The sequence below is a fragment of the Dermacentor andersoni genome, chromosome 4 (genome assembly GCF_023375885.2).
Source record: "Dermacentor andersoni chromosome 4, qqDerAnde1_hic_scaffold, whole genome shotgun sequence".
NCBI lineage: Eukaryota > Metazoa > Arthropoda > Arachnida > Ixodida > Ixodidae > Dermacentor > Dermacentor andersoni.
The window spans coordinates 481,780-498,319 of record NC_092817.1 but is presented as its reverse complement, the minus strand read 5'-3'; the positions used below and the strand labels follow the sequence as shown (position 1 = coordinate 498,319).

Sequence of the window (16,540 nt, the reverse complement as noted above, 5' to 3'; positions counted from 1 at the left end):
TTTGGAAAAAAGCTGGAAAGCAACATATTTGATGCAATAAATACAATATTGCTGCAAAACACAGATCTATACAGTCAAACCCACTTCTAATGATACCGGTTTTAACAATATATCAGTTATAACAATAAAAAGCTGTTGCACCGTCAACTTTTGTATGTTTTCTATGAGAAAATAACCCGCTTACTACAATTGTCCCCACTCCACATTATCGGTTATAACCATGAAGTCTGACTGCTGGGTGTCTGTGCCGAAAGGTAATGGAATGCGTAATCCTTGAAAAGAAAAAAGAAAAAGTGAAATGCGAGTAGCCGCACGATTTCCCGCCAGCCCAACTGCCGCTGCACACATCTCTCCATGGCAGATGCACGCCAGCCTTGCGCGCATCTCTCCCGTCGCCCTTCCACCCCTCTGAACACAAATGGAACGTGCCAACTGTGCTGACAATGCTGCCGGCGCTACTCCCAGATTTCTTGCTTGGCCCTCACAGTTAGTCCTTCATTCTCTAGCCCTCATTCTGCACAATTCTGCTAACGGATTAAATTGCTCGTGCTTGTCTTTGTTCGTTGTGTTGAAGTCGTTCCTGGCCACATTGTTTCTCAGCCTCGTTTGACTTGCAGCCGCAACAGATGGTGGCTGATCCACCCGCTGATCATCGGCAATGCACGACGTTGCTGGTGAAAAGAAAGAGCACTGCTATAGATTCGAAAACGAAGTGCTTCTGGCCGATGAGGGGATGTCGCAAACGTGCTTGCATCGGATAGCGACAGTGACGGCCACGACTACAGCTCTGACGCGGTAGGGTAGGCTGCCTCAACATTGTCCCCATGGGAGGTTTTGCAGATAATTCCTTCCCTTATGGGCTTGTTTTTGCGAGGGACCTTCTGCTTCACTATGTGGAGCACCTGGATGCCTTGGAAAAATATGTCAGCAAGCTTTGCATAAAGGAAGCAAGGCTGATAAACATGCGGTTTTTTCGTGCAAGCCAGTGGGAAGTACGTGGAAGTATGCTTGTGGCGACCTCGCTATAGCGTTTCTTCTGTGTTTCTCAAGCAGAGGGGCTGCTGTGGCAGCGTTCGCGCATTTTTTTTAAAAAGGCACCTTTTGGGGCCGTCAAAGCAATGCCTCAGCAGAGCTTGTATGTCACTTGCCGCCTGTGGGACCCTTCTTTGCAGTTGTTATAGCAGTGCCATTCTTGAATGCCAACAGCCACGGCTTGGTAACAACACGCAATCAGAGCATGAAGGAAGCAGAGTTAAACAGTTAAACGAGTCAACACAATCAGAAGTCAGATGGAGGAAGGTGGTGAGGAGTAGAATTGACCTTCCTGCCATTATAGGCTTCTTGGAACGGCTACGCCATCCTGCCTGCTCCAATATCCTGAACACCCTTGAGATCAGCATGCGCAAAGGGCTTCACTAGCTCCTTGCACACACCAACATTGGTCGCACCTTTCGGAACACGACCAGAAAAGGTCCTCGGCCAAATTTGCGCAGAGACCACCACCTCGGTCAAAACCATGTGGCGGCTCCACCTAGCCGAAGTTACACTAGCATAGTATGACTGCAAAAGCTAAAAAACTCAACTAAATGCAAAACAACTGGAGAAAAAATCACAAGGACACCTCACCAATGCACGAACACCTGGCTGGAACCCTCAAGGACCCGTGCTGCATCCTGACATGCCGAGAGGCAACCACGTGGAATGAGGACAGTTGTCAGGTGTCAGGTGCTCGACTGGGGAGGCATAGTGAAAGATGCGAGTAGCCGATGCAAGTAGCCGGTGCCCCTCTTGTGCCGAAAACGAAGTGAAACGCTCACTTGAATGGCATCAAGCACCAGGGGCGGCGCACGTGACATATGGCACTGTGCGGGTCTTTTCACTGATATATCGAATATTTAAAAAATCGAGTAGTAGATATTCGATTCACGAATCGAAATATTCGGATGTTCACTGTTTGGTTTGATTCGTTGATATTCAATATATTTGCACGCCCCTAGTAGTTTATTTACTCTGTGTTGCGCATTGGTAGCTGGTTTCCCTAAAGTTCGGTGCACCTCGTTACATATAGGTTATACAATGAGGCACATGAATGCTGCAAAGGCAGTTTTGGTTTTGTGTTTTGTTACTGCGCAGGCGATTTTTTACCCTATATTTAATATAAAAGAAGTGTATGTTAGAATTGGCTAGGTGCTGTAATCAGACATCGTGAGCTATGGTTATTGCTTGAATATCCTCCTAGGGGGGCAGGCCAAAAATGCACATTTGCAATTAGAGATTATATGTGTTCAACACATTCAAAGTCCCCTAAGCCCTGTCAAGACAGACGCTGCCACCAAAGGGGTCACTATAGGGGTCACCATAGGGATCAGGTGCATGTATGCTGACTGGTCAAGTTCGAATTATTTGGCAAAGGATGATTTTAGGATTGAAAAAATGGTGGCTTTCTCGTAATCAAGAGTAGATGTAAGCATAAAATGGCTACTGGCAAAGCAGATTGGTTGGAGTAATTACGATGATTACTCACAACCATCCCCAGCAAACCAGACACTGCCAGCATTTTTTGTTGCCTGGTTACGCAGCCCGATGCCATATCTCGAAGGAGGCGGTGCAAAACCCGCACCTCAGAACTCACGAACCGTTGGCATTGAAAAAAGCACAGGCAACCCTGTCTCAGCACCAAAAGATAACAATCAAGTGTATGGTGCACTGTATCTACCTTTTGAAAGCCGCTATTGAAAATGACAAATTAAAGTTCAGTGTACTAGAAGTTACAGCTTGAGTGATACTGTGAACAAAGTTTAGGAAGAACTCAGAAGCAATATTTTTTGTAACTTATTTGGGCAGTAACTAGCGTATGTAATGTGGCCCTGTACAAAGGGCTAGGGGCCTGAGGCTGCATTTATTAAGGTTTGACTGGTTACTTGGATGATCCCGTTTTGTTCTCGCAACAATGCCTGGATGTTCTTGCTCCGTTCTCGTCTTGAGTGCCCGGATAATGGCTGTGGATTTTGGCTCAAAGTCACTTGAAGGTCGCCGACAACGGGAGCTAAAAGCATCTCATGCTTAATAACGAAAGCTTGGCCCCATAGAAATGCACCGGCATTGGCCGGGACTTTCAGTCGGGTAACCGAAAAATCAAATTAACCAGAGTATAAATGGGGAAGCCTACTATACAAATTTTTGGATGATAGAAACTTTCAAAAGTTCCGGCCCAAGTTCATTAGCTTACAATGGGCTAAATTTCTATTGTTGCAAACCACTTTTCATGTCATGGCGGACGATATGTACAATTGAGCCATTGCACAATCCCTGGCAGAACTGGTAAGGAGGTCACGTTGTGCCGGTAGCACCAGGTGACTATTGTTAGGCAGGCAGAGATTGATTGTGCTTATGCGCAAGTCACATTACTGTTGCTGCGGCAACCAACGTCACTGTGCCTTCATTTCACTGTCGCGTGTTCCCCCCTCCCCGCAAAGATGCTTTTGCTTTGTGCCATATCATGCAACTCGTCAGCTGCTTTCAAATGCCTTGCAACCTTATAAGGAGCCAGCAATAACATGCGACCCAGCTTTGCCACATCAGCAAGATCAGTGGCATTCGCTTCCATGGGTAACCTTATCTCGGTGCCCGATGACAGTTCTAAACTTTTCTACCTTTGTACCCGTCAGATTAAAGTAAACACTGTCAGAAGGAAAAGTAGACAGATTCCCTTATCTTGTGCAAATCATGTCCTTATCACAATGAGGCAGTAGCTGGGATACAGCAAGGAAAGAAATTCAAGGTAACAAAGTGAATCTTAAAATGTTGGCCTCTGAACATGTAATGTGTGCAGCTGCCAAAATGTGCGCGAAGCAAGTGTGCCATTGTTTCAAATTCACATCAGGCAATAGGAGTGGCTTGTGACTGCAGTAACAAATCGTGACACTAGTATTCCCTTTATGTGCTCACTTCCTTTTTTAACTATTTCCCCACGGAGAAATACAGTGCTGTGCCTATCTGAATCTTCTATCCCTCTTGTTTATGCTGATAATAAAATGGCAGCGGTGTGTCAACTGAAAACCGCGATTGTACAATCAGCAGTGCGATCGCACCAAGGAGGTTACAGGAAGCTTCTGGAGTGGCAGTCCCTGCAGCTGCCTACAGGAGTGAGTGAAGCTGCCGCAGCCATATTGGAAGTGGCAGAAGAGGGTGGTCCCAGCATAGGCAGCCGCAGAATATCTGGAGCGCTCGATTGCGTTTGCAGACAATGAAAAATGAAGAAGTAATCTGTTTAGGATGTACATCAATTGACAACTGTGTATCATGGCTGTCTAAAAAAAAAAAAAAAATTCCTGCGTTCATATCATGCTGCAGGCTACGAGAAAGGCTACCAGCAGGACTCTTCAGCTGTTACACTTCCTCACTTGTTTAAACTATGAATAGTCTCTTTATAGAAATTAGGCTCTTGTTATGTGACTGCCTAATGAATATTCCCAACTGTTTACCCACTTGTTAACATGAGAGATTTTCGGCTATCTTGTATAAAGACCAAATACGCATTCCACTCACCAATGTATGAATATACAGCATGACTACGGCCTTCTTTTATTGGTTTGTTGTACCTTTCGTGAGCGCTATCACATGGCTATGGACATGTGGAGAAACTGCACTTCATTTTATCTATCTGCTCTAGATAGTTATCCAAAGACGCGCTCATGACACTGGAGACATTACTTAATTCACAGTACTATATCAACTGATCTTTAGTCTAGTACAAAACATTGCCAAGCTGGTTTACACAAGCAAGACATCACAAAATATGCATGCATTTCACATCTTGGAAACATATATTTATATACCAAAGCCAGAGGTCGTATCTTCAAACTTCATGTAAACTTCCTCTTATATTTTATACCAGGGCAAACCAGGAAGTCCTTGCCCCTATTTTTTATTAACCAAAGTAAGGTACATACAGGTCATCATCATCAGCATCATCATCAGCATCAGCCTGTTTTATGTCCACTGCAGGACGAAGGCCTCTCTCTCCCTGCGGTCTCCAATTACCCCTGTCGTGCGCTAGCCGATTCCAACTAGTGCCTGCGAATTTCATAATTTCATCACTCCACCTAGTCTTCTGTTGTCCTCGACTGCATTTCCCTTCTCTTGGTACCCATTCTGTAATCCTAATGGTCCAATAATTATCTAACCGGCGCATTATATGACCTGCCCAGCTCCATTTTTTTCTCTTGATGTCAATTAAAACATTGTCTGTACCTGTTCGCTCTCCGATTCGAACCGCTCTCTTTCTGTCTCTTAACGTTATGCCTAGCAATCTTCGTTCCATCGCTCTTTGCGCGGCCGTTAACTTGTTCTCAAGCTTCTTTGTCAGTCTCCAAGTCCCATATGTCAGCACTGTTAAAATGCACTGATTGTACACCTTCCTTTTCAATGATAATGGTAAGCTTCCAGTCAGAAGCTGACAATGTCTACTGTATGCGATCCAATTCATTTTTATTCTTCTATAAATTTCCTTCTCGTCATCAGGGTTCCCTGTGATTAATTGGCCTAGCTAGGTCACGGAGTAAGACATTTAGCAGGGGAAACTCCCGTCAGCGCGAGCAAGCGCGGGCGACCAGCTAAGGTCACAATCGTTGTATGTGCCGACGGGGCCGTATACAGTGGCGGCGCCATGCGGCGCGTCTGAGAAGCCGCAGGGGAAAAAAAAAATGCAGCGCCCGGGCAGGCGGCTCCGACGCACTCTCAACGGCGGTAATTTCTTTCCAGGCCGCCAGGCGCTGCCAGCACGATAGCGGCTCCGCGGGCTTGTGACTTTTTCTGGTCGCCGCAAACAGCGGAGTTTCCACTCCTAAATGTTTCTTGCTCCGTGACCTAGGTAAACATACTCCTTCACAGACTCTAGAGGCTGACTGGCAATCCTGAACTCTTGTTCCCTTGCCTGGCTATTCATCCTTATCTTCGTCTTCTGCATATTAATCTTCAACCCCACTCTTGTACTCTCTCTGTTAAGGTCATCAATCATTTGTTGCAACTCATCTGCTGTGTTGCTGAATGGAACAATGTCATCGGCAAACTGAAGGTTGCCGAGATATTTGCCGTCGATCCTTACTCCTAAGCTTTCCCAGTTTAATAGCTTGAATACTTCTACCAAGCACGCAGTGAATAGTATTGGAGAGAGTGTGTCTCCCTGTCTGGCTCCTTTATTTATAGGTATCTTCCTGCTTTTCTAATTGTGTAGAATTGGGGTAGCTGTAGAACCTCTGTAGATATTTTTCACGGTATTTACGTAAGCGTTTTGTACTCCTTGATTACGTAACGCCTCTATAACTGGTGGTATCTCTACTGAATTAAATGCCTTTTAGTAATCTATGAAAGCCATATAGAGAGGCTTATTGCACTCTGCAGATTTCTCAATAACCAGATTAATGACATGGATGTGATCCATTGTAGAGTATCTCTTCCTGAAGCCAGCCTATTCCCTTGGTTGACTTAAGTCCAGTGTTGCCCTTATCCTATTGGAGATTATTTTGGTAAATATTTTGTATAATACTGGGAGTAAGCTAATAGGCCTATAACTTTTCAATTCTTTAACGTGAATTCTTTTGTGGATTAGTATAATGCTTGCATTCTTCCAGTTTTCTAGGACCCTTGCAGTCGATAGACACCTCGTATAAAGAGCCGCCAGTTTTCCAAGCATTATGTCTCCTCCATCTTTAATTAAATAGACTGTTATTTCATCTTCTCCTGCCGCTCTTCCTCGTTTCATGTCTTGCAAGGCCCTTCTGTCCTCCTCACTAGTTATGGGAGGAGTTTATGTATCCTGTTCATTACTGTTTCTAATGGAGGTATCCTGACTCCTCTGGGTACTGTACAGGTCAGTATAGAATTCTTTCACTGCTTTTACTATACCTTTAAGATTGCTGATGATATTACCCTACTTATCTTTCAGTGTATACATCTTGGTTTGTCCTATGCCAAGTTTCCTTCTCACTGATTTCAGGCTGTGTCTTTTACGGCTTTTTCAGTCTTCCTCATGTTATAGTATCGAATATCACTTATTTTTGCCTTGCTGAGCAGTTTTAGACAGTTCCGCTGATTCTATCTTATCTGTTGAGTTGGACACTTTCATTCTTTGTCGTTTCTTTATTAGGTCCTTAGTTACTTGGGAGAGCTTGCCTACTGTTGCCTTGACGCCTTGCCTCCCACTTCAATTGCTGCCTCTGAAGCCAGCCTAGTTATGGTTTCATTCATAATCTCTATGTCATCTTCATCTCTCTGTTCCAAGGCTGCATATATATCTGTTTGCTTTGCAAGTACCAGCATGAATTTGTTTGCTTTTACCCTTACTGCCTCTAGGTTGACCAGTTTCTTCTTGACCAATTTTACTCTTTCTCTCTTCAAATTGAGGTGATTCCTAGCCCTCACTAACCTATGATGACTGCACTTTACCCTACCTATTACTTCTACATCTTGCACTATGCTGGGATCAGCAGAAAGTATGAAGTCAATTTCATTTCTTGTTTCACCATTAGGGCTTTTCCAGGTTCACTTTCTGTTGCTACGCTTCTTGAAAAAGGTGTTCGTTATTTGAAGCTTATTCTTTTTTGCGAATTCTACCAGCATCTCTCCTCATGCGTTCCTAGAATTGACGCTGTAGTTGCCAATTGCTTGTTCACCAGCCTGCTTTTTTCCTACTTTTGCATTGAAGTCATTACTACAGTATATTGAGTTTGCACTTTTCTCATCGCTAATTCAACATCTTCATTAAACTGATCTACTTCCTCATCATCATGATTGGATGTCGGAGCATAGGCTTGTACTAGACCTTTAATCTATACTTCTTATTAAATTTACGCATCAGCGAACTCACCGCTAATTTCCTTCTTTCCTTCCCTCCTCTCTCTCCCTATCATCTTTGTTTTTTCCTTTCCCGTCCCCCGGTGTAGGGTAGGCAACCGGACGTTATTCTGGTTAACCTCCCTGACTACTGCATTTCTTTTTCCTTCCTTCCTTCCTTATCAAGTTTGATTACTACTACAGCTACCCTCTCATTAATGCTGTAGAATTTGTCAATGCTGCCCCTTATATCCTTATGGATTAGGAATCCTACCCCGTATTGCTTCTTATCTGCTAAGCTAGCCTCACTCAGCAGAGTTTAGTAATTAAAGGTTGATAGGGTCAGTTTCCATTGGCGGCCTGTCCGGACCCAGAGATTCTTAGCACCCTATGCTGTGTTATAGATCTGACCGCCGCCTTGGTCAGGTGCTCCGCAGCTGCTGGGTACCAAGGGCCATGGGTTTATTGAAGGAATCATTTTGGAGGTAGTGGTCGAATACTGCACCAGGGAGGCCAATTCCTGTTCTGGTGAGGGAGTGTCTTTGTTGAAGCTTAGTGGGCTTTCTTAATTTGGTTGTATGTAGATTAGTTTAGCCCCACTCACTCTCAGCATCTTTTTTTTTTTATGCCAGTGTCAGGTGTCACCCCAAGCCTGGAGATGTAGTGCACTGGAGGAGATGAATTTCGAGCTTACCATCGTCCAAAAAAAAAAAAATGACACCTTGTAGAAGGACTCGAACTTCAGAATATGGCAACCCAACATTCCACATAGCTCAGTCAGATAATCCCGTAGGTGGCGAGGCTACCTTATCGCTGACAACTACAGCCCAGAGGGCCCTTACGCGCCTAAAAACTTATTTGATTTATCCACGATAGATGTGTGAACTCAATATAGAATGATTTCTAAACGATTCTGCCCTCGTAGTTCCGAAACCGTATGTGCGCAGATGGCCATGAGCTTGGCTAGGTAAACCCTACAAGCGTACCGACGACCTCTAAATTAATTAAATGATTGGGTTTTACGTGCCAAAGCCACTTTCTGATTATGAGACACACCGTAGTGGAGGACTCCGGAAATTTTCACCACCTGGGGTTCATTAACGTGCACCTAAATCGAAGTACACAGGTGTTTACGCATTTCGCCCCCATCAAAATGCGGCCGCCGTAGTCGGGATTTGATCCCGCAACCTCGTGCTCAGCAGCCCAACACCATAGCCACTGAGCAACCATGGCGGGTCAACCTTTCACAGTTGCAAGTACATGCTCGTGATCAACAGGAGTACAAACAGAAACCCACGAAAACGAATACAAGTGCAAATGTAGAAGAAATATCTGGTACCAAATTACGACAGTTTTTTTTTTTTCTTTTTGATGAAAATCTGTATGTGAACTTTGCAACTGTTGTCGTTGTCGTTACATTATTGTTTTCCTTATTGTTTGCGCGCTACTGCAAACCTTCTCATTAGTTTTTCTCTTCCTTTAGCGCTACAGTTTCTTCAAAGGGGAGTTGGGGGGGGGGGGGGGGGAGCCCTCACTAGAAAGTCAGCCTTGATTTATCCGCGGTATACGGGTTTTGATGATCACGGCATAGTATTTCTCAATGGTTCTAACATCGTGGTTTCGGGCTCTCCCATACTCAAGCGGCCATGAACGCGGCTAGATACACGATTTATTTTCGGCGGAATTGAGCAGCACTTAAATTTAGTGTGGAAAGAAAGAAAATAAGAAAATTAAAAAACTTTCAGCGCTTACCGCAGATTCACTAGTCACGTCTGGAGGGAGGTACACCAATTACAAGTATACCTACTACTACGTACCTTACAAAAGTTTTCCATATTGTCCCCAGCACCAGTTCAGACATTTGTCCCATCATAGAACTAAACTTGAGAAATGTTGTTGTCAGTCAGCGACACACATAGCCTCCCCGAATGCTTATTGTCATGCAGGTCTTCATAGCCTTTTGCGAACTCACAACACTACCACCCCACACTTCTCAAAGCAAAACACATTTCCCCATACATGGGCTGCATTTCCCTGTGGATTTCGATGGGTGTTCATCCCTTGCTCCATAGAAAATGAATCACACTTCGTTGTTCGTATGCCATGGACGTGTGAAGCACAACCACCATCTTCAACAACTTACATCAGCGCTGTGCCGCAGAGCTACCGGCAGATAAGGCCGGGCCAATCGAAGAAAGGTCCACCGTGGGGAATGGATATATTTACTTCACATTTACAATTGTAATTTTTTTTTAAAAGAAAAGAGGTGAAGACTTTCTCTGATTCACTCTCATATGTACCTAAAGAAGTTAATGCTACTCATCTATCCTGTCTAGAACAGCAATTGTTATTGTAACATACGCACTGCACTGGCACACTCACTTTCTGTGTTAATTAAATTTTATATAGTACATGTAATGTTCACACTTTTTTTTTTTCACAATTTGTTCGATTAGCTTTCTTAGTGATGTGGTGTATCAGAAACCTTAGGTTGCAGTTTTGCAACCTGTTTTGTTAAAGCTATATTACAGCAGACCTTCTTGTTAGACGAGCTAATTGGTATATGCTTGTGAATGAATGAGAAGCCAGAGAAACAAACAGGCACACCTTACACAAGGGAAGAAGTACAGAGAACTGGGGCTGGACTTACTACGGTGTATTAGAGCACAACGAACCCGCTTCAAACCCTCGGCGAGGTACCCTCTTATCTCCTAATGTGAAGTCCCCACATGCATGAGCTACATCAAAACTGTGCACAGTGACATGCCAACAAGTATTTAGGGCATAACTATAATATTGATGTGCATGTACAGATGAGCACCTAAAGGTATACGTACAGCATGTAGCTGGGCATTGAAAATGCCGAGAGCTTACGTTAGAGGTGGAACATTATGCTCAGCATCATCTTTACATAATTAGTGCAGCCATGACCTGCTGAGGTGTTCTAATGCTTTGAAAGCATGCCACAGTCGCTTAAATACTTTTCCAACAGCGCACAATCTTGAAGTGCGATGACCTAACTATGTCTTCTACCATGGTGGCTACAATGGTTTGGGCTTCTTGCATCTAGCAAGATGGCAGAGACCGGCTGCACTTTAGGAGAACCACCTCCACTCCAGAAGTTTAGGTATATGTATAACCGCCTTGGAAAGTGCATCCCGAAGCCTGATTTTCTTCTTGGTTTCAAAGATAACTTACTAAAAAAGTGCAATTTTCTCAAATTCTGCTGTGCATTTCTTCCAGAAATTTTGCCATGAGATAAATGAACGTCCGAGCATTGCGAGAAAGAAAGTTAATAAAAAATCAAATTGCTAAAAAGTCGACTATTTGATTGCCATGTCCCCCTTAACTTCCCGATTTTTAAATGCTTTTCGAGTTATATGAATTTTGGGTGATAAAAATTTTATCACCGTCCTGAGAGAATCATATCATCGAGATCATAGTGCAGTCATGAGGTTACTGAGTTCATTATTACGTAACTTCACCTCTTATTCAGCCCGCTGTGCATGCATAACACATTTGTGATTCTAATTTTTCTTTGTTTCTCGCAGAACACATTGTTTGAAGAGGCAGAATTTCAGCAGTTTGCATTCTTCAAGACTCGGATATGCTTACGCAATGCTCTTCAAGTAAGCCATCTCGAAACAGTTGTAGACTGTGCAGCACCTGCCTACTCTTACTGACTTTTCTTTCAGGATGAAATGATCTCCAGCCAGTACGATGACAAAGAGGCTGTTCTTATCACAATGAATCGGCCCATGATTTACTTTCAACCTATTGCTCTTGATAAAGGTATCCACTGTTGGGATAGACTGCTTGTTGGTCAAAGTGGCAGTGCTCACGATGGCTGTAATCTCTTTTGCAGCTGTCCTTGTCTGGCTCAACTACAAGAATGCTTATGAATACTGGAATGAGCAGCGGGGAAGCCTAAATAAGGAGGTGAGCATGTTGGCTTTAGCAGTTTTGAGTAATATATATATATATTTTTTCAAGGATGTTTTGTACCAAGCTGTCCCTGGCATAGAGAGCTGTGCAGAACTTACATTCTCTGTGGTATATACTTAAGGCCCTTCATTTTCAGGTTTTATGTTTTTTTGATTTCAGAGAGTAAAAATTGGGTGTTATCTTTAAAGAGAAAAGCCGGGGAGAAATCAGTGGCATTCTTGTCTGGCTGGAAATCCAGGTAGAAATTGAGAATTTTGTTCACTGGCAGCCCAAAGCTTGCAATTTTTCTGGTGGCTTGTACAAACGATTAACACAAGCAATGGCCTCCTTTTAGACTTGCACATTCTATTTAAACAGGCGAAATCACTCAATGGAATGTGTAATGGTAAAGAAAGCTGCTCGCAAATCGTGTGACAGATTCAATCTCTACAAATTCTTGTTGTCGGGCATTATTAATATATTTAAAACAAACCGCATTAACAGAAACATCAAATGGACACTGATCTGGCATTCCATTCCTTACTTTGGTCTCTCTGCATTTTAGAAAAGGAAAAAGTACAAAGGTAGTACACACAGATATGCATCGCAAGAGTTGTGGTGCTTTTTCCAAACTTACAAGCCCTTGTTGACATGCATCATTATATGCATTGGGAGCATTTCTCTCTATCCTAGACCTATCGAGCCTTTCTTCTTTGTTGTCCTGTTTGACTTGTTCAACATATATGTTCTTGCCATAAAAATAATTAAATACCAATTACACGTAATAATCAACCTTCTGCAAACATAATGTAGCTGCATCCTCTCAATGTCACAGCTACCATTAGAAATGCAAGCATGGTCAATGTTGGGTTAATTTGCTTCCTAACGCATTACTGACTTTTACATATATGTGAAATATGATATATGATTTACATATATGTCCCAAACTGTGCCAAAACGAGTCTTGGAATTGGATCGGCAATTGAACCGCCGCCATAACAGAACCCTGACCCCTGACCAGCTCCATGCCAAGCATTTTTGCTAATCCTCCTCTTGCTGCATGAAATCCTCATTGCCATATAGCTGTGTGATGCTAGAAATCGAGATCCTATAAAAGCACAGTCCCTTTTAGCTCTCATGTGGCTCGCGTGACAGTTTTTCTGTGTTGTACGGAACAGCTTGTTGCCATTCCCTTTGTAACAGGTGACCGACGGTCTTGCCCTGCTTTTGTTCACTGTTACCAACAGCACCATGGCCAAAGCACCATGGTGGCAGAAAAAAAAGCAGGTGGAAATGGCATGTGACGATCTTGAAGCCTAACCATAAAGAATAACAAAAATATAAATGGACATAAGCCCTCTTTACATAATAGACTAGCAGTAGCTTCCAGACACTTTGTTTCCGTTGCATCTGCATACATCTGCTTTGGTGAACCAAATAGGTCCTAAATTTTCCAACTAACAGAAGGGCTTAATCATTCCCCTGCGCCACTGCACAGATAGGGCCCGGAGAGAGCAAGGGGCGGTGCTAGATGAAGTTGGCTTGCCAAAACTAGCTGAGTGACGTCACGCGAGGACCCTGGAGGAGATAGAATGTGGCCAAGTGCTTCTGGCTGAGGCAAATGCCAGTCTTGCTGAGAGCATGACTAGGCTCAGAGGCACATCAGTCAAAAGCTGCAGCAATCTTTGCTGCTGCAGCAAACAACAAGCCCAAATCATGGCTTTGCAGTAATCTTAGAACTTTGTGGAGAAAGTTCTAGATGTGATTAAGTGAGCCTTATGTGATGACTATGTGATATTAAGTGAAATATTTTACTAGGATGAGGAATCTGCTCGGAGGCATCAGTCAGAAGCTGCAGCAATCTTAGGACTTTGTGGAGAGAGTTCTACATGTGATTAAGTGAGCCTTATGTGATGGCTAAGTGATAGTAAGTGAAATATTTTACTAGGATGAAGAATCTGATAGTTTAGGGCAAGAGCTCTGCATGTTGACAACCATATGTTGTGTACTTTGAATGTGTAGCATCCTCTGCTTATTTATTTTTGTCGAAAAAGTAACCGAGAAGGTTAGTCCACAATCTTCAATTGTGAGACTAGCTTTCCCTATTTCTGACATTATTGGGGCGAAATAATATTGATTCCTGCTGCTTCTACTCAAAAATGTTTTCTCCGTGAGATCAGCTTTGGCTTGGATATCTTTTATTGACCCTCATAAGTGCTCCATAGTACATCTTAAGGTACTTAAGAGCATTGAAAATGCAACTTGTGCCACCAAAGTACTCCAAAGTGCTCCAAAATGCAAAATTAACATGCTCCCAAGAGCTCCAAAATAAAAATTCTGCTTCTACAAAATTTGCTGGAAATCACAAGTCCTCTGCACCATCACTGCAACTTGATAATTTCTTGACAAAGTTCTGAGTTGGATGCTATGCCTGATGGTGGTGAAATTCATAGCACTCTCCATTCTCACAGTGCCTACTTCACCTAGTGCTTCAGATGTATAGTGTGCATCTTGTCTAGAGTGGTGGACAATTTAGGCTGTTCTAGTATTGCTCAGTGATAGTTGCTATGGTTTAGATATATATGTTGTCTATGAAAATGACACTGAGGATTGACAAATTCACACTGGAATGTGCTTGTAGTGCCCACCGACACTGCAACACACAGTCGCTAAAGGTCGGCACTCTCGGTCGACGCTGTGGAAGATGATGAAAATAAAGTTGGGTGGTGCGTGCTCGTGGCCCAAGCACAGCACACGCTAGTGCATTCTAAGAGCCTGCAACGTTAGTCCTGTTGTTCTGGCGCTCCGCTGCAACCCCTCGGTCCGCGGCATTGGTGACTCAGGACTACGAATTACCAACCACAGCAACCTACTGCCCTCAGGCAACCTTCTGCCTGATGCTTCCTCGCACCCACAGGACGTCACAGCTTTCAAAAAGATGAAGCACGAACAGAAACAGCACTCCAATGAAGAAACAAACAATAACAGGACAAGGCGCTACTTGGAACTATTTATGGAGGTCAAAATTGGCTTAATATATAGCCATGGGGAGAGAGGGAAGAAAAAGAGGGCACTGAACATGTGAATGTGCACACGCGCGAGTACACAGAAGATGTATAGGAAGGGAATCACAAGATTAACCCTTTCAGGGTCAATGACGTAAATATACGGTGCCGCGAACAAGTCCAGAATGGTCGATGCCATATACTTATGGTGCCATCTGTACGCTTAAAAAGTGCAAGTCCTCATGCTAGTGGGCAGGGGGAAATGCACTGCAAGATCACTGACGGCTGCATGTGACCTCACCTTACAACCCGGCCACATGTAATGTTGTTGAGTGGAAATACGAGCGGGAAGAAACGGAGTGGACAGGACTCCATTTCTTCCTGCCTGTATTTCCGCTCACCGACACTACATCATGCACTAACTGGCCCAACAGTCTACGCTTCTGAACCCAGCCACCTTTTCATCATCATGGATTGCATTTCCTGCCTGCGCTTCCTTGTAGACATGGGTGCCAAGATAAGCTTGCTGCTGTCGTCCAAGTGTGACTGCACTTCTAAGTCATGTGGCCCTCCCCTCTGCGTGGTGAACTCTACCTCCATCGCCACATATGGTCTATGGTTCCTCATTCTCAACCTTGGCTTGCGGCACACATTCCGTTGGGTCTTCACCATTGTTGCCAACATCAATCAGCCTATCCTCGGCTCCAACTTCCTGACCCATTTCAACCTAGATGTCAGCATGTGTCGTCGTCACCTGATTGACAGCAAGACGTGACCCTGCATACCTGGAGTTCTGTCGGCTGTCACTCCCACTGGCATCTGCATGCTGATTACACCATGCCCAAACGTTCATATCCTCTATGGCATTGCTCAGGTGACAAGGCCCTGCAATTTAAATCAGCCACCCTAGCACAGCGTAACCTATGACATTGTCACGCCTGGTCCACCCATCGCAGCTCCTCCGCGCAGCCTCTTCGATGAGTGTCTGGCCATTGCTAAACGAGAATTCGAGCACATGCTCCAGCTGGTTTTTTCGCCCTTTGTCCAGCAGTTGGGCCTCCCCGCTCCATCTGGTGCCCAATGTAGTATAGTGTCGCCCCCTGCCAGATCTCTGTGTTATCATACATTTATGTTTCTAGTAGTTTAGCTAGATGGCGCACCCCCCTTCTGTCATGTGACGAGCTGGGACCAATCGGGAGGTGTCATCTGGCACGTGAAGTCCTTTTTAGTAATAAACGGCCGCGGGTCGGCTGAGTCTTCGTTCCAGTTTTCATCGGGAGCAGTTAGCTCCGAGTCTCCCTCTCTGCGTCGGCGCTCGCCGCGCGTTCGCTGGCCGGGGGCCCCCACTTGCCTGCCGCTGCCGACACAACATCTTTTGGCGACAAGGATGGGATTCCCGCTGCGGTTCCGACCGAAGCCCCAGGAAACCAACGAGCTTCGTAAGTGAAGCGTCCCTTCCTGTGTCCGCATGGCAAGCAAACGCCGCCGACGCACTTGGCGTCGCGAGGCTTCCGAGCCTAGGCCTTCTCGCCCCTTTGTTCTTCCTTGCCCCATTCCTGCTGCGAGCTCCGGCTTGTTTTCTGCACTGTCTCCTGCACGCTACCGGGCATGGCGTCTTTCACGGCGAACCTTCCCGTTTTTCTGGAATTGCCCGGGCCACCGTTAATTCCATGGCATCGATGGAAAAAAATTTTTCAGGCCCACCTCGAAGCGGCCGGCGGTGGCGACTGGACGGACGCGTGACGAGCGTCCGCGCTCGTCAGCGCTCTCGGGCGTGA

The 16,540-nt window shown here is 44.6% G+C and overlaps 1 protein-coding gene across 6 annotated transcripts in view; it reads left to right on the top strand.

Annotated features, from left to right (window-relative positions):
* tweek (transmembrane protein KIAA1109 homolog tweek) overlaps positions 1–16,540 on the top strand; it is a 647,796-nt gene that overhangs the window by 399,235 nt on the left and 232,021 nt on the right. For all 6 annotated transcript variants that reach the window (XR_008613545.1, XR_008613544.1, XM_050182732.3 and 3 more), the window contains exons 38-40: positions 11,385–11,462; positions 11,529–11,625; positions 11,699–11,772. Coding sequence is in view for 4 of the 6 variants with exons in the window: in XM_050182732.3 (XP_050038689.2) it covers positions 11,385–11,462; positions 11,529–11,625; positions 11,699–11,772 (249 nt within the window). In the remaining 2 variants the exon portion in view is untranslated. The remainder of the gene's footprint in view (positions 1–11,384; positions 11,463–11,528; positions 11,626–11,698; positions 11,773–16,540) is intronic.